Source organism: Nipponia nippon, unplaced genomic scaffold (genome assembly GCF_047370975.1).
Source record: "Nipponia nippon isolate SJK-2023a ecotype South Korea unplaced genomic scaffold, ASM4737097v1 scaffold_1, whole genome shotgun sequence".
Taxonomy (NCBI): domain Eukaryota; kingdom Metazoa; phylum Chordata; class Aves; order Pelecaniformes; family Threskiornithidae; genus Nipponia; species Nipponia nippon.
Window position 1 is genome coordinate 145,613,482 of NW_028262290.1, and position 27,952 is coordinate 145,641,433.

At 37.1% G+C, this 27,952-nt stretch overlaps 1 protein-coding gene across 7 annotated transcripts; it reads right to left on the minus strand.

Annotated features, from left to right (window-relative positions):
• Positions 1-36: 36 nt before the first annotated feature.
• Positions 37-27,937, minus strand: NSUN6 (NOP2/Sun RNA methyltransferase 6). 7 transcript variants are annotated; one of them, XM_087776234.1, is made up of 12 exons: positions 27,905-27,937; positions 24,192-24,300; positions 23,297-23,452; positions 21,541-21,620; positions 20,239-20,348; positions 17,337-17,490; positions 15,617-15,698; positions 12,778-12,897; positions 8,492-8,636; positions 6,481-6,629; positions 5,399-5,524; positions 37-2,423 (listed from the first exon to the last, which is right to left on the minus strand). In XM_087776234.1, exons 2-12 carry the CDS (start codon positions 24,264-24,266, stop codon positions 2,211-2,213), a joined length of 1,410 nt encoding a protein of 469 aa, XP_087632360.1. In that variant the 5' UTR covers positions 24,267-24,300; positions 27,905-27,937; the 3' UTR covers positions 37-2,210. The 7 variants fall into 7 exon arrangements, with proteins under 7 accessions (XP_087632360.1, XP_087632375.1, XP_087632385.1 ...); XM_087776249.1 differs by having other exon boundaries at positions 24,192-24,289; positions 27,905-27,932; XM_087776259.1 differs by having other exon boundaries at positions 24,192-24,286; positions 27,905-27,931.
• Positions 27,938-27,952: the final 15 nt, after the last annotated feature.

Genomic DNA, 27,952 nt, shown 5'->3' on the forward strand with positions numbered 1-27,952 from the left:
AACAGCTGAGGCTTATCCCTTTAATATGCTAAGTGTTCTTTTAAGCCTAGCAGTTGACTTTTGCAGAAACAACTCTAGTAGTTAAAGTTCAGATATCAGTAATTTTTTTTCAGGTGAAGTCTGGTCTGCAATTACACTGGAATCAAATACAAGTCAGTTACTTTTTCTCCACGCCCCCCCCCCCCCCCCCCCGCCGAAACTTCTCGTATAAAATCAAGTGAGATCACCTTCTTGAAAAGCCTGTTTATCATTCAAAACTAAAGAAATCTGGGAAAGTCTCAACAAATCTTCCACTAAAAATTCAGCAATCTTAATTCTTTCAAATTCAGCATTGCACAAATCCTGCTACTGAAACTGGAGGCAAAGTTCCTTACTTTATATGCATACGCAAATTTCAGTATATAGTCTATGTGTGCTGATTAATGTTTACAGAATTTATATATTCTGCAAAAAGAAAATGCTTTTTTATTAGCACTGAGTTAAAGATTTCAACATGTACTTACAATAAAAGACTAATCTCTTTTGTTACCAAGTAATTATTTTAGCCATATTTAGACTAAAAAGAGTGTAATTTATAGTATGAGCTTTCATGATTCTAAAATAGGATATCTCGCCTACTACTGATGAAATAAAATGACTTTAAATCTTCTTTAGACATGTGGTTAATGGCAAGGAGTGACCAACAAAAGTAGAGAAGTAGTAGAAAAAAATTCCATCCTCCTATCCTGCTAGGATAGGCCTTACAGAGGATGTACTAGTCAACCTTGGCAGAACAGAAGAAGGGACATTTGTTTTATTTAAGAACAATACAAAACATACGGTATCAAAACATTTATAGCAAATATAAGTAAACAACCAGACTACTGAGAAACAGAATTGTATAAATTGTTTTGATTGCGAGCAAATGCAAAAGCACTTCTGACAGTATAAAGACCAATTATAAAAGAAGTATCGCTCTTTTTAATTCAACCAAATAGTTATGTGTGAAAAGACAGATATTTTTCAGATAATGCTTTTAAAAACTGGAAATTGATGAGCGAGAGGAAAAAAACAAACACACAGAGATGTCAGTTTACGTTTTTGAATTGTACTTACCTTTTCCCTCTAATTTTAGTGCTATTTGTCAGTTCCAGCAGTTCTGAGAAAAAAGAATACTGTTCAAACAGAGAACATCTCTGGAACGGAAGGAGAATTTTCAAATACATCTAACACCTTTAAGAAATTTAGATTATTAAAACTTTGAGCAGTGTATTAAGGCAGTTCTCATTAGCATGCTTCCCCAGTTTCAATTTTCATATGATTTTAGCTGGTGATGCTTTCTAACCAATAAAGAGTTAATATTCTTAGTTGTTTGAAAGGTGATTTGCAACATTTCAGATGGTATTATGCATTGTTTTCTGTCTTTTGATATATTAATCACAACTGTAGCCCCTTCTGTTGCAAGTGTTTGATTTTAAAATTGTCACTTGTCAGCCAGTCCAATAGGCTATTTCAGAACCAATACAGTTTATGCATGGGAAGTTTGATGTTGAAACAATATTTATTTCCATTCCCAGAGTGAGATGGTTTAATATATTCATGCTGCTATAAAAGACATGCTACAAAGCTTAATCGTATTTTGTGTATATACTATGTGTACAGAGAATCTTGCTTGTATTAAAATAAAAGAGAAATGAGGTTCTAAGTATCAATTTATAAAACAGTTCTTTGTAAAACGTTACAGTGTTTCGTGAAGCACTATTTAATGAAACATTAACTACTGGTAAACCTCCATAGAAACTACCTTTTCCAAAATTCACGAAAATAGTTCCCATCTATGTTATTTATGTTTGCATTTCATAAAGCAGCTTACTTCCCCTGCCAGAGAAACCCTGCTCCTAGGCTTGCTGCACTAGGTAAGCGACTCACACGGGGAAAGATAGAGCAGACAGCAGTATGAGTGAACATACTTGTCATTCATGCGCTGACCTGCTGTAATTACAAAAGCAAATGGAGACTTAAAAATGATACAACCCTTCCCCCCGCCATGACTTTCTTTCTCCAACCTGTGGCTCTTTCCCAGCAGAACATCTGGCAGATTTTATTGCTGCCATAGCAACCCTGCCGTCAGCCCGTTGGCTTGGCAACATTGCAGCAGTAAGAAACACACTTCACGTCTGAACTGTTCTTAGATTCACAGAGGTATTTTTTCAGGTTGCGTTCCTAAATGCTTATTTACTGTTCGTTTTAATAAATTTTGCAATAAAAAATCCTATACAGTCCTTATTTGCCAGTGAAATCAGATCGTCTTCCCTGGAATCTTGCAAAGAATTAATATCCATTCCTTGCAACGTCACAGCAGATGGATCAAATCTCTGCAGCAGCTTCAACTGATCAAGTGACAGTCCAGCTCCCCTCATGCCTTCTCCTCCAATGTGAGGTTCCTTTTTAAGTAACAAAGAAAAGCAAATTATTGCATCAGTAAAATTCCTAAGTGCCCTCAATGTATTCTGCTGAATATATGCAGAGCTGCCTAACTGTTAACGTGGATGAGCTAGGTTTATATCATTCACACCAGGGGAGGATTTAGAAGTAATGCGGCCCTTCTTTTCTTGCCTTCATCTGGTCAATATGTATACAAGCATAATTACAAGGTCCAAAGTACTTTGAGGAGGTGGTGGTGCACCTAATCCACCTTAGCCCAGTAGTTCAGAGCACTTATTGAGGACAGGTACACAGGTCTAAATCAATTCATTACTCAAAGGACATCACAAGAAAGCTGTTCTCACCAGACAATAAGAAGGTCTAAAGGTTTTAGGTTGCCACTTTTAAATGATGCAGTGCTTCTGTGTACTGACTAATAGCCGAGTTAAGTCAAAAATAGTGACTCCTTAGCCAGTTACTAATATAGTCAGTAACAGCAGTAGAAATACCTGGATTCTTCACATTAAAAACTTCAACTGGAGAGACTGAAAGCCCCAATCCAGAATACTTTACTGCCTGAACAGGTATCATTTTGGAAGATGATGCAACAGAAAAATCTAAGCTTCAGATTTTCTATGATGTCGTGTAATTAGACTAACAGGTAAATGGGACTACTGTTACATGTGTATGTATATGAGGCAGAAAAAGAAAGAAAGGAACAGCTTAGGTATCTGAATTCAGGAGATAACATTTGGCATCAAAATCCTGGAGAGGAGAAGGGCTTAAAATCACAGCCCTTCTCTCAGCATTTCTTGTGAGTAGCCTTGACTGCTTTTTATTTAATACGCTGATTCCTGGAAAAAAAATCTAATTCTTAGCTGGATTGTCCTTTCAATGCATTCAGTAAGGAGATAGAACAAAACATGCAAAAGCTTGCATTGCAATATCAAAAATAGATCTCCTTTGTAAATCTAGTCTAGTGTAGTCTATAATGCAGCCTACAGCAGGGTATTTTTTGAGCCATCACACTTTGCTAACACATGAGCTCACCCAGTCAGCACGTGATGCGAGTTAGTTGCTTAACCACGTACTGTGTGCTGTAGAGCTGGGCAGCCAAGAGGCTGCAGCCTGATTCTTCTCCTCCTTTCCCTCTAGGATTTCAGTGCTTTCCAAGTAAGAGAAAAAAAGAGGCGTCCATTGCAAATTGAGACAAAATAACATACAGAGGGAGACAGGGGTAGCGACTTGAAGTAATGTAATAGATGGAAAGGTAAAAGTCTAGGGAAAACAGTATTACACAAGGTCAAGCCACTTGCTCAAAGACAGACCAGTTTTTTCCTCTACCTTTTCCTTTTTCCTTCCAGTTAAGTTACTCCATTTAAGCTGATACACAGTATCTCCTGTGTAAACCCCTAAGAGGAAGTAAGTCTGCACAGACAAAAGGATCAGCTGCCGTGCAGTAACCTCCAGCTACAAGATCAACGCCTACGGCTCCATCTCCTGTTTTTGCCTTACCCAACATGATTCCAGGATCTGTTGCCAAACTAAGAAAGTGGGAGACAGTGGACTGGGTCTATAAGGAGGTGTCCACTGAGAGATTAAAGAATATGGGAAATACATGAAGGAACATGAGGTACATCGACCCTAGACTCCAGTTTCCTGTTCACTGGAAGAGATCACCTTACTTTACCCTACTGGGGAACTGGTTATAAGATACTATAAACTATCTGTGAGTAAACAATTCAGTGTCATCTCATTTAAAATATACTATACACAAAAGCTTAATTTTTACAGATATGGCATTTGTGTGTAAAGACTAGTGCTTCATTCAAGACTGATATTACTGGTGAGAGAAAGTCTATTAAACCAGAATTAATCTTGCATTTGAGTTAATAGGGCTTGTGTTTTGCTTTGTCATTCTATCGTGGACAATTTTTATGTTGTTAGGTAAAATGTATAATCTCAGTTGAAACAGCTGGAACTGAAAAATTCCTAGTAAATGGATGGTGAGAAAGCAGGCAGAACAACCCTGACATACAAATCTTTTAAGAAAAGCTTCAGTTCTGTTAAATCTTTACCAGCTTTCATATAATTTCTCATTGTACACCTATTGTATATATTATTTTAATTTCAGTTAAAAGATGCATCTTAACTTCTTAAGACAGATACAAGTCATCACAGAATGTATAAGTAAGCTAAACAGGTATCAGAGTTAGACTTTTCCTCAAAGCCATGACGATAAACAACTAACCCACGCAACTCATCACATCAACAAAGAGGAACAGAGACGCATACGGTCTGATGACAAACTCTCTCAAGGTACTAGTAAAGGTAACAGATATTTTTGAAATGTATGCGATATAGATAAAAAAATCTAGTATCTCCCTATATATTACCTCCTCCCAGACATCTTAATGGTAGACACTGACTCCAAAAAAGACAAGGTACATTCTTGGGACACTGAGCCTGAAATAAATTTGTTCCCTCATTCCTTTGCATAACGCAAAAATAGTTCCCATGCATATAAAAATCCTCCTTCCTCAAAACACAAGGTTCTGTCCATTTATCTCCCATCCTTTATGCACGTCTTCGCTACTTCAGTGGCATTAATAAAAAAATCTTTCACCTCTCCTATGAATGTGCAAAAAAAGAGAATAAAATATATGCATTAAAGAACAATTGCAAGAGAAATGTTAACCTGTCTGAACTATCTTTTGTCCCTGATGTGTTTTAAATGACTGTTGTACAAATGAAAACAACCACAGTACACAGTGGGAAACTACTTAACGATCCCTAAATGAAGCTCAATTAATGAGCTTTAATTAATGAAAATAGATTTAAAAGAGCCTCAGAAATCCTTGTGTTATTTCTATCCAGAGCAGTTAAAATTGTCTGCAGTGAAAAAGAGATTTATTGATAGTAAATATAGTGTGTAACTTCACAGTGCCAAAACAAGCTCACTGGATTGTGTGAAGTACCCTGCAAATACCGGTACCTGTGGCTGAAGCTGGAGGCATGGAAAAGTTTTCAGAGCCCAAGCAACTTGCTCCTCATTTTCAGAGAGTGTAATTGTACATGTACTATATACTAAAACACCTCCTGGCTTCAGCAATTTCATTGCCTGCAGGGAGAAATAAACAATAGTTCAGCTTATTTTTAAATACAAAAGCTTTCATATTAAGCAACATTAACCAAGAAACCATTAAGCTATAATATTAAAAGTTATCATTTAATAAACTCAAATCTTTCTGTCTAAGATAGGCATTAGGATACTAATTCTTCTCAGCAAATAGAGTAAAGGATCCCATGGATTAGAAAGATTCTTCTTTTCAAATCAGCATTATAGCTCGTGCAGTTTATTAATGCCATTGAGATGATTCACCTTGTAAGATTTGTTATTTGTACAGCTCTGCATATCCCAGACAGATTAGTTCTGTTTTCATCACCTGCTGGCAACCATGGATACACAATATTTTTATCAGTGATATTAGATGTCAACTGTTTCCACATATTTAGCATGGAAGCTATATCTATGCTGCTTTTCAAGCTGTGGTTCACTTTGAATACATATAATTCAGATTTACGCAAGTTTCATGAAATCTTATCTTTCGGCATCAGCCCAAGCACACTCCTACTAGCACGAAAAGTTGTAATATGGCTTCCTGGCATTGTACTCCATCTTATATCCCATACAGTACCTCAGAGCACCACTGCATGGGAGTTCTATGCAGTGAACTTACAAGAGTCTGTGCTGCTGCGGAGAAAAGACTTTAACCTGCTCCATGACTTAGACCCTTGCTATTATTATAAATTAAAACTGATGAAACTGAAGGAATAAAAAACCACATACAAAGGTTTTTACTATGGCTTACATATACTTTTTCCATGCGCCAATGAATTGACTTCACCTAGCAACAGATACGGTGAAGCTTAGAGGTTAACTGAATCCTAACACTATCTTCTTTACTTAACTGCTGAAAAGGTAGGGAAATGAGGCACCATTTTTTGGTATGAAGTTTTATGCTGCAGCAGCTTTTATCTTCGAGTTAGCTTATCTACTCAAAGATTAATACATACCACAGTGAAAAGCTTGCGCTGTAGTGGCTGATAAGAGGTCACTTCCTTTAAAGTCGAGGAATAAACCATGTTTGGTCTCTGTCCCATCCCACTACATGGAGCATCAAGAAGAATTCGATCAAATGACTCTGGTAAGAATGGAGGTCCTTCTGTAAAAAGCAGTTAGCAATTGTAAAATGTGGCTGTTTCTTTCCTTGAGACTTCACCATAAATAAGGACAAGCTGTTACTGCTTCCTTGACATAAAACATGTATGTTCTATAGATAGTGTCTGCAAAAGTAATCTCAGCTAGAGACAAGTCTCAGCACTGCTGGTGGTAGATTTCATCTCCCAGAAAACTAAAGAGTATTCGTTGTGTGAGCTCAAACAATACATGATCCCTTTAGACAATAATATTTTTAACCTTAATTTAATAATTTGAAAGTACAATGTAAAAGTAATCAAAGAAAAATGTTGAAATGTGATTGGTCAGAGGTGCTGGGTACAGAGTTGTATAGATAGGCTGTAATGAACCACAGTCAGCTCATAACTGAACCAAGTGTGCAAATCTTTACTGAGAGAAGCCTGCAGTTAACCATTAAGACTGCCTTAAATAATAATTGGACTGTCTCTATAATAACTATGTATTGCGATGCATATATATCTGTAGAAAATAAAGCACTTCATAATAACATGAAATATTACAAGTTCTAATGCGTGACACATGCTGTCTCCACAGCAGAACAATTCGGTAAACAAGGACTGTAAAGACAAGAACAATTTCTGAATATTACCTGGATAGATAAGGGAATATGTAACTTCTATATGCAGAGCCTATCCTTTCATCTGAATTCCACTGGCTCAACAGCCCAAAAGTTTCTATCGATCACCTTAGTGCTAGAGAGACTCTTCAGCTCAGCATCACCAAGACAAAAGTGGCTCCATGTGTGTATCTGTGAGTAACCAATGAGGAAGAGAGCCATATATATGCTTTACCTCCTTTTCTCCTTCTGTTCCTCATATATTCAAGTTAGGTCACAAGTGCAAACAAGTGAGTGACATCATACCACTGCTACCTATCTTGTTCCAGCACTACAAAATGAGTCTGTATCTGATTTATCTACCTCTGATCCATTACTACAACGTTCAAAATATGTCATGTCTTACTTGCAGGGATGTACAGAAAAGCCTTCATGATCTCTCAGGCTAGCTCTTGTTCATCTGTGTAAGTACTGCATACCACCTACAATATTTTATGTTCATAAAAAGACTATTAAGAAAATACCTTTATTCCTCCAAAGCAGGAACAACTGCAAGGCATAGGGACAAGGAAGGTGAATTATGCAACCTCGTTCCTACTTAGGCTAACCAGTGACTGGGATAAAATAGAGTGAGAAAGAACAGCATACTTTGCACAACAAACTAAAAATAATCAAGACAGCAGATACCGTTTAAATCGTTCCATCATGGGAACAGAACCAGTATCATAAATACAGCACTTCAGAAAAGCAAATGAAATGAACTTAAAATAATACACTGTGCTTCTATAGAACTTTCCCCTGAACAGCTGAACAAACATAAACGAACTAAACCTTGCAGCACTCCTGGGAGTTAGGTATTAATAACCCCATTTTACAGATGAGGATTCTGAGGCAGAAAAGCCAAGCAATATTGCAAAAATATTTTTTTTCTCAGACTAAGTCACACAATTCAGAGTATAGGGTTAACCATTATCATGAAAGAAGTTTTAAGGCTTCTTCAGTCTTGGATATTATCTGGGAAAGGAATGCATTTCCTTTGAGCATATTAGGTTGTGACAAGGACAGATAATTTGAGTTTTGTATTTGCTTCATGGAGAAGCTGATAATAACAAAAGAGCAGAAAATAAAAGAGCATTCACAGTGCTGAAGCAACTTAGGTATCTGCCAAGATTTCAAGGACCTGTAGACCTGTGGCAAGTTTAATACTATTAGCGCAAAACTGATTACTATTTTCTTCTAAAAGCTACTACTGCCCAAGTTGTTTATTTTACCTTGTTCATCCTCTCTCTTCTCAACTGCAAGTGCCTTAGTTCCATCATAGCAAAAGGCCTTAATGCAATTCAACTGTAGCAATTCAGCATTCTGCTTAATTTTTTTGACCTTGTTAGCTATCTTGTCCATGGCTATTACTTCACCCTGAAAAAAATCCAAAGTTTTTATCAAAAGCATATGCATTAAATGGATGTGGATTTCCTCCCCCCACCGTGAGCAGTGTAATGAATGAAGCTTATTTTTCCATACAGAATTTTGTTATTCTTAAATCCACACTCCAGTAGTCCTTGTTCGCCCATATTTTCCATGACACCCAGATTAGGCTAGATACTAGTCTGAAGCTGTGTGCATTCTGACTGGCACTAGCTGCTTGGCACAGTCACAGAATCACAGAATGGTTTGGGTTGGAAGGGACCTTAAAGATCACCCAGTTACAACCCCCCTGCCATGGGCAGGGACACCTTCCACTAGAGCAGGTTACTCAAAGCCCCATCCAACGTGGCCTTGAACACTTCCAGGGATGGGACATCCACAACTTCTCTGGGCAACCTGTTCCAGTGCCTCACCACCCTCATGGTGATGAATTTCTTCCTTATATCTAATCTAAATCTACCCTCTTTCCGTTTATAGCCATTACCCCTTGTCCTGTCACTACATGCCCTTGTAAAAAGTCCCTCTCCAGCTTTCTGGTAGGCCCCCTTCAGGTACTGGAGGGCTGCTATAAGGTCTCCCCAGAGCCTTCTCTTCTCCAGGCTGAACAACCCCAACTCTCTCAGCTTGTCCTCATAGGAGAGGTGCTCCAGCCCTCTGATCATCTTCGTGGCCCTCCTCTGGACTCGCTCCAACAGGTCCGTGTCTTTCCTGTGCTGGGGGCCCCGGAGCTGAATGCAATACTCCAGGTGGGGTCTCACAAGAGTGGAGTAGAGGGGGAGAATCACCTCCCTTGACCTGCTGGTCATGCTTCTTTTGATGCAGCCCAGGATGCGGTTCACTTTCTGGGCTGCAAGCACACATTGCCGGGTCATGTTGAGTTTCTTATCAACCAACACCCCCAAGTCCTTCCCCTCAGGGCTGCTCTCAATCCATTCTCTGCCCAGCCTGTATTTGTGCTTGGGATTGCCCCAACCCATGTGCAGGACCTTGCACTTGGCCTTGTTGAACTTCATGAGGTTCATATGGGTCCACCTCTCCAACCTGTCAAGGTCCCTCTGGCTGGCACCCCTACCCTCCAGCCTGTCAACCGCACCACACAGCTTGGTGTCATCGGCGAACTTGCTGAGGGTGCACTCAATCCCACTGTCCATGTTGCCAACAAAGATGTTAAACAGCGCCAGTGCCAATACTGACCCCTGACAAACGCCACGTGTCACCGATCTCCACTTGGACATCGAGCCGTTGACCACTACTCTCTGAGTGCGACCATCCAGCCAATTCCTTATTCACCAAGTGGTCCGTCCGTAAAATCCATGTCTCTCCAATTTAGAGACAAGGATGTTGTGCAAGACAGTGTCAAATGCTTTGCACAAGTCCAGGTAGATGACATCTGTTGCTCTTCCCTTATCCGCCAACGCTGTAACCCTCTTGTAGAAGGCGACCAAGTTTGTCAGGCACAATTTGCCCTTAGTGAAGCCATGTTGGCTGTCACCAATCACTCCCTAAGGGGCCCTAAAATGACTTCTGGCAAGTGGGTTTTTTGTTTGTTTCTTTTTGTTTGTTTTGAACTGCTTTACTGGGCACTAAGTTAGGTAAAAATGTAATCATTTGAAAGAGGATACAAGTCTTAAATACATGGTAAAATAGGTCAGCAGGTTTTAAATTTGCATGGAGATGGTCATGATCACATACACCTCAGTTCTGAGGAAATGAGACCTACAGCCACGCCTCTGGCTTGCTCAGACTCAAACATACTGTTATACTCGCAGTAGTTGTCACTGAAGTTACTTTGGGAAATACTGTAAATACTAGAATAAATTTAGATGTGGGGTGAGGGGAATCACAATTACGCGTTATTCCTTATATGTAAGAATAAGACCTCTCTTTTCTTCTCCCAAGATAAATCAAAACAGACACACACCACTATTGGCTAGATGAAATCTGTAAACACAAAGGAAAGTAAACAGTAGCATCAGTAAAATCCAGAACAGTAATCTATCTTCAAAAAAACCCCAAAGGCCAAAAACCTCTACTAGACTTGCTATAGCAAATAGAACCTGCTGAGAAAACATGGCGACTTTTTCCTACTTGGTGATGACTCTTTAGAGGCTTGTGGAAGGGTAACATGACTAAGATAGACAGTGTAAAAAAAGGAAAAAAAACCAAAAAACTTTAGTAAAGATAAGCTGTTGACTGTATGTCATGTCAGCCCATATGTAGGTCTAGGACTGCGAAGTAAAAAAGGATTTATGTTGTGTCAGTGGCATCCAGCCTTCAGCTACTGTGAGCCAAACTACCCCTTACAGGAGCACTCAGTGACCACGTGCCACTGCTTCTCCCCTCTCACCATCAACCTATTGCGCGTGCGCACTAACGACTGTGCTTGAAAGTTAGGTCTGTTGCTAGAACAGTGGATTTGCTGCACATGTGCTGTACTGCGGGTATAAAGAGGTAAGTCCTTCTCCTGAGAGACTCTTAGGAAGAAGAACAAGCTGGAAGACAACAGTTCTTCCCCATCTGGCCCATGCTGGCCACTGCCAGAACAACTTCCTGAAAGACGTATGGAAAAAATGGTGGTCTGGACTGGGATCCAGATAATAATAAATTCTCAAGCTTTAACTATTCCCAATTGCTACTCAAAAGCTCTTAACAATACTGAGTAATTTTACATTTCAATTATTTAATCTAAAACCAAAATACTAGTTTTTACAATTAAATCACAAAAAATATAAGGTTGATTCAAATATTCTGAAATGTTAATGATTTAATACACTGTCTATGGAAATTTAGTATGGAAAATCTGTGAATGGAACTTAAGAACCAAAAAGCAATGCAAATTTACTAATATATTTTTCCATATCTTAAATTAAAATTATATACTCAGAAAAGGAAAACCAATTCAGATAAATTTCAACATCTCTATTCTTAATCTTTACCACTTCAGGTGGAGGTAAGCACAATCAAAATATCTGAAATGACTAAGGAAAAAAACAGTTATGCAAAGTTATACAAAATGTACATACACAGATGGAAAAAGTATAGATGTAAATGAATTCATGAGAAATATATGCTTTTACAGACTTCCTTTATTTATCACACTGAAATTCTTTACTGGAAGCTTTATAAATCTATCTAATCAATGTCTAATGACTGTCTAATACATGTTTAATGCATGTTTGCAAACTTTCCATACTGAGGGAAGAAACACTTCAATAAGCAAACAGTCACAGAACTGAATACGTCTTTTCTAAATACATTCACATCGTTACCCACTGTATGTTCCCATTAATGCACAGACAACCGTTGAAGTACTGCATAATGTAACTGCAAGATTTCTAATAATCTGAGATATTCTAATAACCCTATTCCAATGAAAATAACAACGCATTACAAAATTTTTAGAGGAAACATTACACATTTTCCCCTCTCTGCTAGAACAGAGTAACCTGCATTTCTGTCTTTCATTTTGCATATAGCAATTTAACGTGTGCAAATTGTTATTCCTATATCCACATTCTTTTTGGCTTGTGTGTTATTTTCCTTTGTCTTTCTCTAAATATTTTGTTTCTTCTCATATTGTTACTTTCTCATGAGATATTTTTGGTTTTGTGACCTTAGAATTCAAAATTCAGACTAGAAATTCAGTCTAATATCATATCTGTACTGCATAATTGATAATTTTTACTGAGAAGAAAGCTAATTGGATTAGGAACTTTTGCATATGTTTTTGTACGGAGTTGTGCATTCTTTTGGCCCACAGTTTTCATTTCCATGTATTCTCAGTTTCATGAATCCAGCATATTCCTGCGTAACTTCGCCTCGCATGTTACGAATTCTTCCATTACAAATAAATCAATAACATTTAAAAAGTCAAATCAAACATATTTCAACAGGTCAATTTGCAGCAAATAAGGTTTTAAATGTGATGGTGACTATTTGATAGATAGTCTGTGCCCGTTTCACTAACTCTGATGTGTAGCAAAATATATTGGTAAGCAGAACATTCAAATATTAATTGTTTGCTGTTGTAAATTATCTGTACATTCTGACAGCTAAGTGAAGTGAGCTGTGCAAATGAAGAGTGGTCAGACTTTCTCCACTGAGACGGAAAATGCTCAATGACTTCTCTCACCTGGTCATGCATTAATGTTGCAAGATGGGTTGTTTTTCCTCCAGGTGCAGCACACATATCCAAAATTCTCTCTCCTGGTTGAGGGTTTAAAATATGGCTTACAACGACAGAAGGCAAGTTCTATCATAAAAACAAATATGGGAGAATTCAAACCTTATGTCCTGTATCAAGTCCTGTATTAAGGAATGACAAACTTGTTGAAACAAAGATTCATTCAGCAGTGAAGATACCTATGATATTGCTGTTGTTCCTTAACAGAAAATGAACTATTGGGATTATATAAAAGAGACAGGTCAGAAGTGTCCAGTGGCTCCTTTTTTACTTAAAGCTATGGATGAGTAACTATGACTGAAGTTTAAGGGTTCATGACTATGGAGACTACAGTACTAAAAGTCAAAATAAAATAAGCAGATACTATCACAGACACAGAGCAGCTCTGTATATTAGAAATATTTTATATTGACCTGTGTATTGGAACACTTACTATATGAACGTACTGGTGTATTATAGTAACAAACAGTACGATCAATAGCCAGGAGTTTAACCTTGCTGAATTAAGGTACCAAGAAGCTGAACTGTGCTATTAATTGTATAAACAGAACAGATGCACTGAAGAGAAATAATATACAATAATTGTGCACAGTATTGTATCTTACACAATATGGAAATATTCTGAAAGGTTCTCTTCTAACTTCGTTTAATACAAATGTATAAAAACCTTCTAAAGTTGTCTTTACTACATGTTGTCTTTGGTTAGCACAGATTCAAGTTCCATGTCACAGTGTTCAAAAAAAAGAACAATAATTCATCTCACACATGGCAAATTCAAGTCAAAAGCTCAACAAACAGAAATGCTAACTCCTGCACCTGGTGCGCCCCATGTACTCATACAGGCTGGGGCTGACTGGTTGGAAGGCAGCTCTGCAGAGAAGTTCCTGGGGATCCTGGTGGACAAGAAGTTGAATATGATCTAAATTCTCATGTGCACCAGTCTCTTAAATAACCTGTCTCGCTGTTGTGGTTTAGTCCCAGCTGGCAGCTACACCACAGAGCCACTTGCTCACACTCCCCATTCAGGTGGGATAGGGGAGAGAATCGGAAGAATAAAAGTGAGAAACTTGCAGCTTGAGCTTAATAACTGAAATAAAATATAATAATAATAGTAAAAAGGAAAACAACAACCAAAAACAACCCCAAAACCCAGGAAAAATAAATGATGCAACCGCTCATCACCTACCATCCAACGCCCAGCCAGTCCCCGAGCAGCGATGGCTGCCCCCTGGCCAAGTCCCCCCAGGTTTATAAGCTGAGCATGATGTCATATGGTATGGAATAACCCTTTGGCCAGGCTGGGTCAGCTGTCCTGGCTGTGCCCCCTCCCAGCTTCTTGTGCACCGGGCAGAGCATGGGAAGCTGAAAAGTGCTTGACCATGTAAGCACTACTTAGCAACAACTAAGACATCAGGGTGCTATCAACATTATTCTCATACTAAATCCAACACACAGCACTATGCCAGCTACTAGGAAAAAAATTAACTCTATCTCAGCTGAAACCAGGACACTCTCTAACAATTCTCTTCCTTGAAAGCAAGTACTCTGATAAGCTGAATCAGGGAAGAAAAGGCCTCTCCTTTACTGCAGGCCATGGGACAGTATATTGCTTCATAAACTACCCTTTGCCCACACCAGAAGACAGCATTGGTGCTGATTTAAAAATATTAAGATCAATTACAAACAGGATATATGCATAAAAATAATTCATCTGCTGGACTGACTTCTGACAAAAGAAACAGTGACTAAGACAATTCACTGTAATAAAGGACTTACCTTACTGTCTGAGTGATAGTTATACAAATCAAATGAGGAGATAACTTAGCATTTCAGAGAATATCTCTGAACAAGGGTTTATTTGAGATGAAATTTACATTTGCTTTGAAGATTAAAATATTTTTTTGAAGGCTGGACAGCTTGCTTTTGTTTTAAACCCTGCTTCTAAATTGTCATATTTATATAAAAAAACCCAATACCATTGTTGGCACACTAACTGCCTTAGAAATCTAATTGAGGTGTTCACCTTACCTTTTTACATTGGCAAACTGAAATCGAGAATTTTACCTGATATAAGAAAACTAGAAAGTTCCATGATTTCATCATCCTATGTTTCAGCATAGCACAGGTGGCCAATTGTCATGCCTGAGTATTACTTTTATTCAGTTTGATTGTGAGGAAAAGGAGTATAGGTATCACAAATATTAAAGATGTGCAAGGAAAAGCTAGCTTGAAATAAATTCTTAAATTTTACAATAAAGACTACACAAAAATTTGTCATTCTTTGGAAGCCGTGCAGTTTTATGGTAAGAGGTAGTGGAAGCTGTGCTACTGTAAGGTTTTCCATGGTTATTTTTTTCAGGTGAATTTTTTTCATTAGGGCTAAAAAGATATGGATTTTCTCTTCAACTTAAAGTCAACCTAATATTTGGAGATTTTCCTGATTATGTACAGAAGGATGTACGCTGAAAGAGGCTCGTATTTCAGAGTTCATAGGCAGATTCCAAAAACTAAAAGTTCTATGCAGAGTATCTGTGCAAAAAGAATGCCTACGTTTTTAAGTGAATATCTCTTAAGTCACTTTGAAGTCCCTTATCATATCTTAGACACAGTATGATTAAACCACCTACATGTAGATACTGACTTCATTCTAAATGCTTTGTTTTCTTTAAATCCAAAGAGTGAATTAGGTGCCATAATACACAATGAATATATAAAGCATTAACGTGTGCTTAGAGGATATTCATTATTCTGCAAATAGTACAGACTTTCGTTTTCATAACAAACATACCTGTAAAAACAAATGACTAGGGAGCACATTGTCAAACGAAGGACTAAGGTAGACTGGCTCTATCATTCTTATGCCCATCCCACTGAAAAACATTAAAAAAAATATTTCAACTCTTCAGATTTATAATTTTGAAGAGTATTCAATTAAAATTATTATGCTTACAAATAGAAACTTGAAACAATAATCGTACAAAAATGAAAGCACTTATAAATCAACTAAGAAAAATACTTCTACAATTTTGTGACCTGATATTCTTTAAAATAATATCATTAAGTTGGGTAAACCATAACAAAGAGGTACTACATTATAAATTGGAACTATCTGTAAAAATTGCATAAAACAAATTCATCTTTTTTGTACACAAGACAAACTGACATATAATCCAAGCCTTGATAATGTAAAGAAATGCATAAAAATAGATTTAAATACGTTAATTTCAATCCATAACTGCTTTTGGCTAGCCATGTATGAACTAGGGAATTGGCATATGATTTCCTGCTGAGATCTTCCTCTGTTTTTCTAGACTGTCTGAGATTTTAGTCAAATAACCAAAGAAATTCTATTTCAAAAGCCTTATAGAAACATTGATTTGCATGCACAGTAAAGGTTTGAACTTAGAAGCAACCTAAAAGTTTTAAATATGGATGAAGTTCTGACACAGATTTCACTAAGTTAAGACAAAGGTACAAGGAAATGGACAACAATAAAAAGAAAAACAGGGAAAAACAATACTGATACTGAAAACAATAGATTACTGAAGATAATGGGTATTATTTTGCATATGCACTGCACAGCCCAACAAGAAGAAGGAAGGATATGAGAAAGCAAACTTGCAAATACCGGATTTAGTGTTACGTACTGCCATTCCATGTCATGAACAGGTATATCCTACCACTACTTCTACTATATTTAAGCTCTAATAAATCAGAAATCCTCTGACAATGTAAACTTTTTCACTCGATCTTTTCTAGTTTGTTCTCAGGATGTAAAGTCTCGGTCATTAATTTGATGTCCATGCTCTTCTACGCTGCTTTTTATATGTGTTTTAAACAACAGAAGAGGAACAAACCATATGCTTTGGCAACAAAATAAAAAAGCAAGAAATCTTGAAATAGATAACTACCTTGGCAAATGCTATTAATTTTTTTAAGATATCTGACCTTATGTTGTGTCCCCTGCCCCACTAGAAAAGGCCCCTACAAATATTTTTGGGAGTTGAAGAAATTGGCAAGGCTGCACTTCTGTTCCATTCAAATAGGAAAATGGTACAGAACAATTTACCAAAATGCAATTTTGCCATAGTGAGAATGTTTGTCATTTCTGTTTGTTCTATATTATTGAAGTCATATGCTAAACATAAATTCTGAAAAGGCTCCCATTTATTTCCTCCTACCTCTCAAGTAAACTGGTATCTGGATACCACTATGAAACTAGATGTTGACTCTGCTAATACTTACTGTAGTACTTTAATCATAATTGCCTCCACATTGCTGCTACCACAGTTGTAAAGTTACAGAAGACAGCAGGAGGCACAATTCTATTATATTTCCAGAAACTAACGCTTCCCAAAAAATACTGGAAATCCCAACATGCAACACCAGTCTCAGTCAAAGCCATCTTGTGGTTTCACATAGGTTACAGGACATTTCAAAATGTCTTCCCATCTTCTTCCTTCCCTTTGCAAAGTTGTAGGTGTAGAATGCAGTTACTATGGACTTACTTCAATGGGCCACTTGAACTAAAGATTTCACTGCGACTCAGTTCTGAAATCCCATTTCCAAGGAAAACTTTGACTCCTTCAAATTCTTTGGCTCCTCTTTTACATTTGCCTTCAATATCTGAATACACTGAGACCAGATCTCCGGCTTTCATAACTGCTCAAAGAAGAATTTGAGATTATTATTATACTTGACAAGACAGCAGTGACCAAATAATTTACGATTTTCAGTACGCTACTTACTTCAACTCCTATATCATAGCATTTAAATAAAATTTAAACTTTCTTAATGTAACCAAAGAAAAAGATTAACTGATATTAGGCTTGAAAGTATACATGGTGAACGATGGCTACCAAATGACTAGAGCTATTGAGAGACACAAAGTTACAAATAAGAGACCGTGTCTTGTTTTTTAAGAGGCTAGACAAATCTTCCCTTTATTTATTTTATCACTGCATGGTCACCCAGAAGTTTTAAGCACACTCTTCAGGATTCAGTCCTCTGTGTGTTCTCCAAGCACGCAAGTACTTCAAACAACACTCGTTCACATTTACTGTACAAAGACAATAATACTAAGTTTGTCTAATGACGTCTCAAAAGCTAGGTAGAACATAGCTATAGTTGCTTTTTCTCTAACTATTGCTGTGATACAAGTGATTATATATTCTTGTTGAAACAATTTTTCTGGTGTGGCTCTCTTCCCTCTAAGGCAACTGCTGGTCTCAATAATCCTCTAAGAGAGTTTTGCATCTCCAATTAAAACCTTTCAGATCAGTAAAGTAGGTAAACTTTATGTATGTAGAAGTGCAGTCCTAGGGACTTAACAAACTTTCTGAGCTAAAATAAAAATAGATGGAAAAGGGGGATGGTTTAGGTGATTTTGTAGAATAGTGAGCAAATTCTGTGCACTGACTGGCTGAAAAATATGCTTAAAAATAAAGGCCTCCACTGACAGCAATAAACAATTTTCCAAAATTACATGCCTGACGTGTCTGACTGGCTGGAGCAACCAGAAGATATGACAAGTAAGACTAATAACAGTTCAGCTTCCCAAGAATTCTTTGAATTGTATTTAGGAATCTTTTTTTCCATTTTCAAGTGGCCTTCTGAATATGCACAAACGCCCTGGAATTCTTAAATGTTAATATTTGTTGGGTAGCCATCAATCATTTATTTTTTTGCATAGCTTCTTTTTACACAATGTGACACAAAAGATTATGTGACAGCCTACTGTTAATGTCTGCTTAAACTCCACTGAACAAAAACTTGCAGCAATTTAACTCTCCCATCAAGCACATTTGCCAATGATCTTTTGCAGTATTCAAACATAAAGGATTTTATTTCTCTCTCTGCTGACAATTGTCCTTTCAAAATGCATTAGTACTGCGTACAGTTCTTAAGCTTTTTGTAGCTTGTATTGGCATTCCATAAACATAAAGCTTAGAGTTTGATTAGTTAAATTAAACTCAAAGCCTGCTGATAATTAGTTTACCCTCATTTGGGTTGCAAGTTCAGTGATTAAATGTGTGTTCTTGCTGTACTCTTTTTTTCTCCTAGTTAGACCATCTGTGCTTAATACAGCCTTATTATATTTGGCCTCAAGTGGGTAGCATGCCCTTTTATTTTCTTTTCCTATCTTCAATTCCCCTGAAGTGTTCCTAAAGTTTTATAGTATCTTTTCTTTTCTTTGAATTGATGTTGCGTGCATAATTACATGCAGCAATTATGATAAATCACTAGTTGACTCAAAGAAGGATTTGAATATTTATAAGGCTGTCTAAATAAGCAGTTTCAACAACTGCTAGGGCAATATACTTATTTGATTATTAAGTCCTGGATTGAAAAACATTCCTGTTCAGTGAATTGGACTTAAGCACATGCTTAAAACTTCTTGAAGGATTTTTCCTGAAATGGAATGAAGTGGCTAGATAAATGCTTTCCTGACTCACTTTGTTTGATAATAAGAACCATGATGATTAGTAGATCTCATCACAATAGAATAATGAGATGAATCATCCAAAATTATACTGGTTTCACATAAATTTAATTTGACCTTTAAATAAAAAAATAAATAGGCTGCTGAACACTAAGCATGTATATGTAGATTTTTTATATTGTCTCACAGACATTGAAACAAAAATGTCCATTTCTTAAGAATCTGACATTAAAATTGAAGATTTTTCTCATCAATAGAAAAAAACCTTTTTACTAGATCTCTCATACACAAACAATATCAAATGAATCGCCAATGGATTAAAAACGAAAATTCATTTTTTTAGATCTATAACTTAGAATCTGAGAGGATCATGAATGGACGTGCCTTTGTGACTGAATGAAGAAATAACATGTCTGGAAATAGTATCTATTAAATAATCAACATCCAGTTACCATCCAGATGTATCTGTTGTGGCATTCCTTTTATTCTTTCTTTTATTTTATTTTTTTTTACAAGACTGGAATGCAGCAAATATCTGTGAGTTTATTCTACTGAACACCCATATTAAAAGTTACAGTATTCAGTAGTAAAAAACTCTCAACAAGCAAGGTTTTACTTTAAACATGCTCTTTAAAAAGATTTTCAAATGAAAACAAGAAACTGAAATCCTTGAGAATTAATACTTCAGCTAGGAATCACATATGGAAAAAGAAATTTAAAATAGGCCAGGTGTGAAATAACCACATATAATTTATCACAAGTAGAATGCAAAAATAGTGAAAATCTCCAAAAAAGGCCAGAAAATCTTAAAAAAAATGTATTTACCATAAATTACAACTATAAGATTAATTTCAGCTGTGAATAGAAAAAAAAAATTCATGTCACTATTTATTGGAAATTGTCATCAAGGGGTGAGATTTTTTCCACCCTCTTTACAACTTAACTGGGTGTATTTAGAGAACTCTTACATCTTGAGGTAGATATGATTCCAGGAACATAAACATGTGCTCCTCGAAGTACTGCATATCCACACTGGGCTCCAACAATGACTTCAGGTGCATGTTTTTTTAAATCTCGCCTAAAAATACAAAATGTAGTTAAGTTTAAAAAAAAAAATACTGAAAAAACCAAATACCCCCCAAGTAAACTCTAGTTCATAAATACCGGTTTTGTTGGAATATAATAGAAAAAAATAGTTAACTATCATGTATTAAATTTAAAAGATTTACTTTAGTCCCAGAGGATTCAAAGGAACGAGCCAAGAAGGAAACCAGTCCTCAAAATAAAGCAGATTCTGACAGATCCTGCCACTATTATGAACCTGACACAGGAATACAAATAAATTAAACTGGGATGGAGAAATAATCCTCTATCCTTTCCTAGGCCAGATGATTGTAAAGTGATTTTTTGTGTTTAACAACTGCTAAGTACTTCTATAATAAATGTATAACCAGGTGCAAGGAACTTTGCCAGTAAGAACTGTGAAGAAGATAGTTACTCTAAGTTATTGAAGTGTAAACATATTTAAATATAAAAAGAACAGAATGTTCAGCAAAAGGTGCTACAAAAGAGAATTAAATGAATGAAGAATAATTAAAAGCATTAAATGCTATTTTAGAGTGTACAGTATTTACAAACTAGTACTACTTATTACCAGTCTACCTAATCATGATATAAACTGAATCTGAAGTATGTCAGTCTTCATTACAAACAAGATACTTTAAATAAAATGTCCATCAGTGAATTCAATAAAACAATGAAGAAATTCCATAGGGGCAGACACAGATGCAACATGGGACATATCCAAACATATCTTAAGAATGAAGAACGAACAGTCATTTTGCAGGGGATAAAACTGATTCAGGAATCCTCTCAGCATTACTGATCCAATCTCCCTAAGTCTTGCTCTGGACTTGATTCCAGTGGAAGAAAACCCTGCTTGTATTTAGCTATAGTTCTATATTCCACCGCAAAAGTTTAGTTCTTCTATCTGCCACCTACCTGGCTTTCCAGAGAGGATGTATTTATGTTACATTTTCCCTATAAAAAGTTAGTCTCATAAGTAAGGAGAGAATTCTCTCTATGTTTTCTTATATCTTTTAAGGACTAAAATTCTGACCTGGTTAGGATATGGACTGTCTACTAGGTCTTAATATAAATGAAGTTGTGCTTCATTTGTAGTGAGTTAGTTATCGTAACTGTGTAACATGAAATCTATACGTAAAATATGTGTTATGAAATTTGAAGGCTAAAGACTGAAAATTTCAAACCTGGGTCCAATGACAGGAATTAATAAGATGTCCTGGAGTTTCGGGTGCTCAAGAACTGGAACACATAGTCCTTTAAATTGCTGTTTCATTAAAAAACATAATTATTAAGGAATACTAAAAAACCTAACATTTAAGTACTTAATCAGACTGAAAACTATTTCTCCATTCATAATTCATATCTGTAGAGTACAAAAAGCAAATGTAGTGAAAACAGTTAAGAGAGGTTGGGAAATAGTGTGTAAGGAGACACTCTATATTAAAAATACTGGTGTAAAAGACTAAATATTTAATAAATTGAGAAATAACAAGGCCACAAAGGGATTCACTGGGAACTGACTTCAGGGAGTGGGGCGGCGTTCTGACACTTATAACCCTACCACTGGTTTTTGCTTTCTTCTGGAAGAAGGTTGTGTCGAGTTGTCATCAGATCACAGTAACACCACCAGAGAAGCTTGGGTCTAATCTGTGTTATCTTTTTGATGTTACTAATTATAAACCACTGTTTAACTCTACTCATGTATTGCCCGTCTTACATAATATGCCAGGTTGGTAATACTTTTTATTTTTCTTTTCAGCTTAACTTTGATTGGGTACTGAGAGCTGAGTTGTGCATGCAGTTGAAAAAATGACACTTGCCATTTTAAAACTGTTCCTGGACTTTAAAAAGATGATGTCTTCTCGCCTGAGCCTTCTAAAATATAACCTTAAAACATGCAATAAGTATTTTCTCTTAAGAAAGAAAACAATCCATGAGCGTACTTTTGTTAAAAACTGTTATGTAGTTTCCTTTTGTAAGATAACCACAAATAAAAATATAAAAGTTTATGAAAAACCAGTCTTAATTCAGTTTTCAGCAAAGCATTTTCCCTTGAAGCAAAATATCATACTGCAATACCCATTTCCAGATTTCTACAATCAAGCTAAAATTAGCATAACTCATTACCATTCGAGCCAGCAGAATACTGTCAACTGCCTCTGCATCACAGAAATGTCTTGGCTCCTGTCATGCAATAGCTCCCTGTACACCCACTAGCATTAATAATTTACTTAAAGAACTGGATCCTTTTAGACAGAGTGAAGATCTAGGATAGAGTTTCAAAATAATCTACTTCTTAAACATAATGGCTTGCATATTATCACATAAATAAATGTTTAATTAAGGTAAGTAAAAATCCAGAAAATTATATAAAGATTAAAAACAGGTTAAAAAAGAAAATACAGCAGCTGCAGGGTATCACTGTGGCTCCAGTTTCTAAAACATACAGATTTTCTCACTTTCATAAACAGTTTGTACAATAAGACATACAGCCATTCTCCTTTAATCTTAAATAAAAATGTTCGTAACATGCTGAACACTGCATACTGAACTACAGTTTTTATCTCTTTCTAGACTTTTATCTCTTCCTAGACTTTTATCTCTTCCTAGACTTATCTCTAGACTTATGATGCCTTTACAGTATTTACTACAGTAGTACCCCAATTCTATCTAAGGTCTGGATCTGCCACATGAAAAAGAGTTGATTGTCTTTTCTCTCTGTTCTTGCCTTTCTTGGACATATTAGATGAGGAATACTGCTAGACAATGAATTTTCATTTAACATGCAATGCTGACTGGAAATCAATACGATTGCATAATCTTAATACCAGTGGACATGTATTAAGTTAAGGAATAGCTTCCAGTAATGAAAAGCTCTCATAATCAGGCAAAAGATGAAACATCCTGTTATTTTTGCTGTAACAAAGAAATCGCACAAACCTTCTGGATCTCTTCAAACAGTAATTTTTTCACGTGTTTCACTGAGGCCAAGTGGGTATTCACTCTAACAGTTGTGAAACCTGGTGGATGAGACAGATGACTTAACAGACATTCATATTTACTCTCCGCCTCCTGTGTACCTAAAGCAGTGATAAGCTGAAAGTGAAAGAAGAGAGTTTATATTAAAGAGATTCAAACAGCAGCCTCTTGCTCAGTGCAAAAAAAAAAACGCTGAATAAACATTCCGTAGAAATGGAGGACTATGGTTGTGTGGTGTGCAATAGTGAGGAATGTCTATGTCTGGAGGCCTAATTCCAGTGAAAACCTCATAAATTTCTTGAAAAGGACTTGTTGGAAAAACAGTCGTATTAGTGAGATCACTGTAAACTGGCTGCAGCAAGTACCAAAAGTACTAGCTAGCAAGCTCTGTGATGCTGTACAAAGAACAGTCCTAAGGAGAAGGAAGAGTAGATTCAAAACTATGAATTAGTAACTATAAAATAATAACTATAAAAATGTCATTTTTGTGTCCTTTGACATTAGGAATTCATAGATTGTCTATAGTATTTTTGGTTCTACACTGGGGGTAAGGAAGTATTCCTTGTCAATATTATGTGGTTCATTTTCTCTGTGATCATTCTTCAGTGGGATCTAAAACTGAAGTCTCAGATTTATGCTAAGTTTAGTTTAAATATTTTTATGTTACTTTGAGCCAACAGGCATAAAGAATAATTTTATATTTTAAATAAAACTACATATAAAAATCTGTGTCTAATGTGAAGACAACACCTTATTGTAAGGTATTAAAGTCACTCAAAATATTAAATCAAAGGAATATTAACAGTGTTCAATTAGTGAATATTTGTTGATGATTAGTAGTATCTATTTCACATACCTCATTATTTCTGAACACTTTGGTGAGATACTCTTCAACTTCACGTTGGAAAGAGATTTTGGGGAAAACAGACATCTTCCTTTAGTTTTTAAAATCTGCTGGTAAAGAACTGAAATAAGCAAAATATTTTCTTAGCGGTTTTTATCATATTCTATAAGTTTATAAATGTAACGTAAGATGTACCCACAAACTAACAGTTTCTGATTCTTCTGTTTTTGTAATGCAATTTTACTGTACTCAAAATTCCAAATGTTGCTCAGGATATGATTGTAACACTACCGTTAATTACATTTCAGAATATGTTCATTAACATGTTTAGCATTTGCAATCACCTTACAACAAGGCTACTGGATTCCTTGCTGTCACATCCTTCCCAGCCATACCTTCCAAGGCTACTGTATCAGTGTTTGAAATGTGAAGAAAGTGTCACCACTTCTAAATCCTGTCCCATTAAAGTTCCCCTAGCTATCCTTGGGAAGAACTTGCTGTTTAGTCCCAGAATTCACTCACAAAGGCTCCTCACAGAATTTAGCTTTGACTCTTCTAAGTCCCATCTTTGAAATTCTTATTCTATTACATCATCATATCTGTTCATTTTTAGAGATAATCTAATTTTTCCCTGTCAGATTTCTTTTTCTCAAGCTTAACTCCTTAGGTTTTCTCCATAGTTCAAACTATCCAAACCTCACAATGGAGGGACATGTGCATCACTGTGGACAATGATTTTTATTTTTTCCATATATACACAAAAAATTAAAGAAGGACTATAAGTAACAGCTTTTTCTTGAGACTGTGTTTAATTCACAGTAGGAACAGTGAAGCATTAATGCAACAGAAGCTCTGCTGATCCTCACTGAAAATCTTCAAGCTGTCTGGTGAAAGACAACACTGCAAAGTCCAGCTGTAAAGTCCCTATTGTAGCTCAGCCCTGGTGCAGCTTTTATTCTTTGTAATTATTCTCTATTTATTTTTCTCTGTAGGTAATAAAATACAGTTATCTTCCCAAATTTTATCTGCCCACCTAAGAATTTAATCGTTTGTTTACACCAACTTAAATGGAGGGAAAGTGAGAACACCTCCCTGTCAGTGAGGTTTATTCAATCCATAACAAGGAAATTTGAATACTAATACATTAATACATTTTCATTGTATTAAACATACTTAGAGAAAATACATCGGAAAGTCTGGTATTCATTCTATTTGAATAAGAGGCTCTTTGCCACTTTTGTCGTACAAAACCCCTCAAAAATACCTTTTTTGATATTTCAGATTTGGTTGAAGTTTTAATGCTAGAATAATGTTATCTTTTTTAGACATAACTTTTGAGCCCAGACAAAGGCAATTTTCAGTTTCATGGGAAGGAATTTCAAAGCCTTATTCCCAACATTAGCAGCCTTTGAAAGAAAGAAACTGTAATGGAATTAATAAACTTCTTTTTTGAATCTAACAAAATGCCCAAAAGAATTTACCTTGATATTTCTACTAAATCTAATAGTACTACAATATTTTCTATTACAACTGAAATTACCAAAGTTCAGTTTTAACATTTCAGGCAATGTGACATATCATGCCTCTGAGCTGTTGTTCTAGGATGCCTACACTACAGGAAAAAAAAAAATCACAAAAAAACCCCATATGGCTCACATTTGGAAAGTTTTTTCTTCAGAAGCATAATAAATAAACTAGCATTTAAAAAAATCCCACACTTGTGAAATTTTCAAAGAATTGGAATCCTGAAAAGAATTAAGCAGGCATTTGAAAGCTGGTAGAAATATGTGTTATTTATGAGCACTACAAGTGACTCCGTTATTAACGTTATGAAGGTATCTTTTCAGGACATTAAATGGGTATTTTATGATAACTGCAGAATCCCACAGAATTATTGAGGTGATCTCACAATTACAGTTACTTCTTCATGGAAAACCAACCACTGATCTGACAGCATGTTGGCAATGGGACTTGTTTCTACTGCATTTTTAAAATGTGACTGAGTGCTACCATGAAACATGAGCCAGTAGGTGGTCAAAACCAAAAACTCTTGGGTCAAAAACACTGCACACGAAGGACAGAACTGCAATGAAGTTCCCTAGATGTGTTATAAAAGGGAAGCTAGTCCCATGATACAAATTAACAAGACAACTATGTCAACAAATAATGCAGAATCTCTATGGTTTGAAATTTCATACCAAAATAGAAAAGTTATAACATGTTAGAAATCACTATCCTTCTAAACAGGATGGCAAGTATATTAAAATGCCTGTAATATAATGAGGGCCAACAGAAAAACAAGAATAAAACCAAGATTTCACTTCTCTGCTTGTAGACAGGGTAGACATCACACAGAAGCATGATGCCACATCTGTGCTTTTAACCACAGTTAATGAACACTTTAGGAAGTCAGGGAACACGTAACAGGAGAAGTTAAGACTTGACCCTGACTAACTCATAGGGCCTGGTACGAAATGTTACTGCAGAAGAGCTGCTCTGTCACAGCAACTCTAAGGCATGTTGACTCAACACATGCATTCAAATGACAAATACAAGAAACCCACTATCATTGTGCTTAGTTCAGGGAGAACAACACACAAATGAAAAGCAACTCCTCAGTTAAAAAGAGCAGTGGAAAGAATAAAACCATTGTAAGCAGCCTGGAAATTCTAAAACCCCAGAACTAAGGTTCAGAGCACACCCACGCAACCTGCAGCTTCATGTATGTGTGCCCTTTCAGCGCCCATTACCTCACAAAAGACACAATGTAGCTTAGAAAGGTTCAGGGAAAGGTGATGACCTAGAGATAAGGAATTGCTTTCAAATAAGGAAAGACCAAACAGTTTGCAATCTTCCAGGCTGGGGAACATAGTTGAGGAGGGATAGATTAACGCTTATAAATTCAGATGTGGCACGAAGAAAGGCTGATGAGGGAGACTGTCTAGTGCCTCTTCAAATACAAGAGTTAGACCTCAAACAGAACTAGCAGGGAGGCAGGTTCAAAACCGAAGAGAACTATTTTTTTCCAGAGGCTTACTGTGCGGTACACCTTGCCCCAGGAAAGGCTTTTGAAGGACTTCAGAAGAGAGCCCTTGAGGGAGTATCACCCCTTGTTCACCGTCTCCTTACGGATTTCCCTGTGTCTCTGCCGGGAGCTGCTGCGGGGGACCCAATGCTGGACCAGGGCTTTGATCTAACTATGCACCTAAGCACTGCGAGCTGGCAAACGTAGCCAGCACCGAGAGATGCCGAGCAAGATTTAACTTTCAAACCTCCTTTCCCCACCCATTCCCACACGAGGAAAAAGTCAGTCGGCTCATTTGCTGTGGGGAGCGGAATTTGGGGATCCCTCCTTTATTTCCCCATCCACCCCATTATTGAAAACACCAAGTGTACAGGGCGGGGGGGGGGGGGGGGGGGGGGGCGGCCACAGCTCTTCGCAGCCCCCCTGAGGCCCTGCCCGGCACCTCAAGCCAGGCCCAGGAGTACCCGGGAGGCGGCGCACCGCAGCGGGACGCGCCGCCGCCGCCGCCGCCGCCGCCACCACCACCACCACCACCACCACCACCACTGCCACTGCCCCCCTCAGCCCCGGCGGACACCGAGGGAGACACAGGCCCGACCCGGGACGCCACGAGAAGGGCGGAGCACGCAGGGGCCAGGCCGCGTCCCACCCCACCGCGGCGGCGCGCAGACCCCCATCGCGCCGCCAGGCCCCCACCTACCGCCGCGCCCCAGGTCGGTCCCGCCTCCTCCGGGGCAGCGGCAGGAAG

Coding starts and splice junctions, on each gene's coding strand:
- NSUN6 (XM_087776234.1), bottom strand. CDS start 24,266: ATGTCTGTTTTCCCCAAAATCTCTTTCCAACGTGAAGTTGAAGAGTAT. Junction 20,349..21,540: donor ATTCCTGTCATTGGACCCAG/GTTTGAAATTTT, acceptor TTGTATTTTTAG/GCGAGATTTAAAAAAACATG. Junction 5,525..6,480: donor AGCGCAAGCTTTTCACTGTG/GTATGTATTAAT, acceptor TTCTCCCTGCAG/GCAATGAAATTGCTGAAGCC.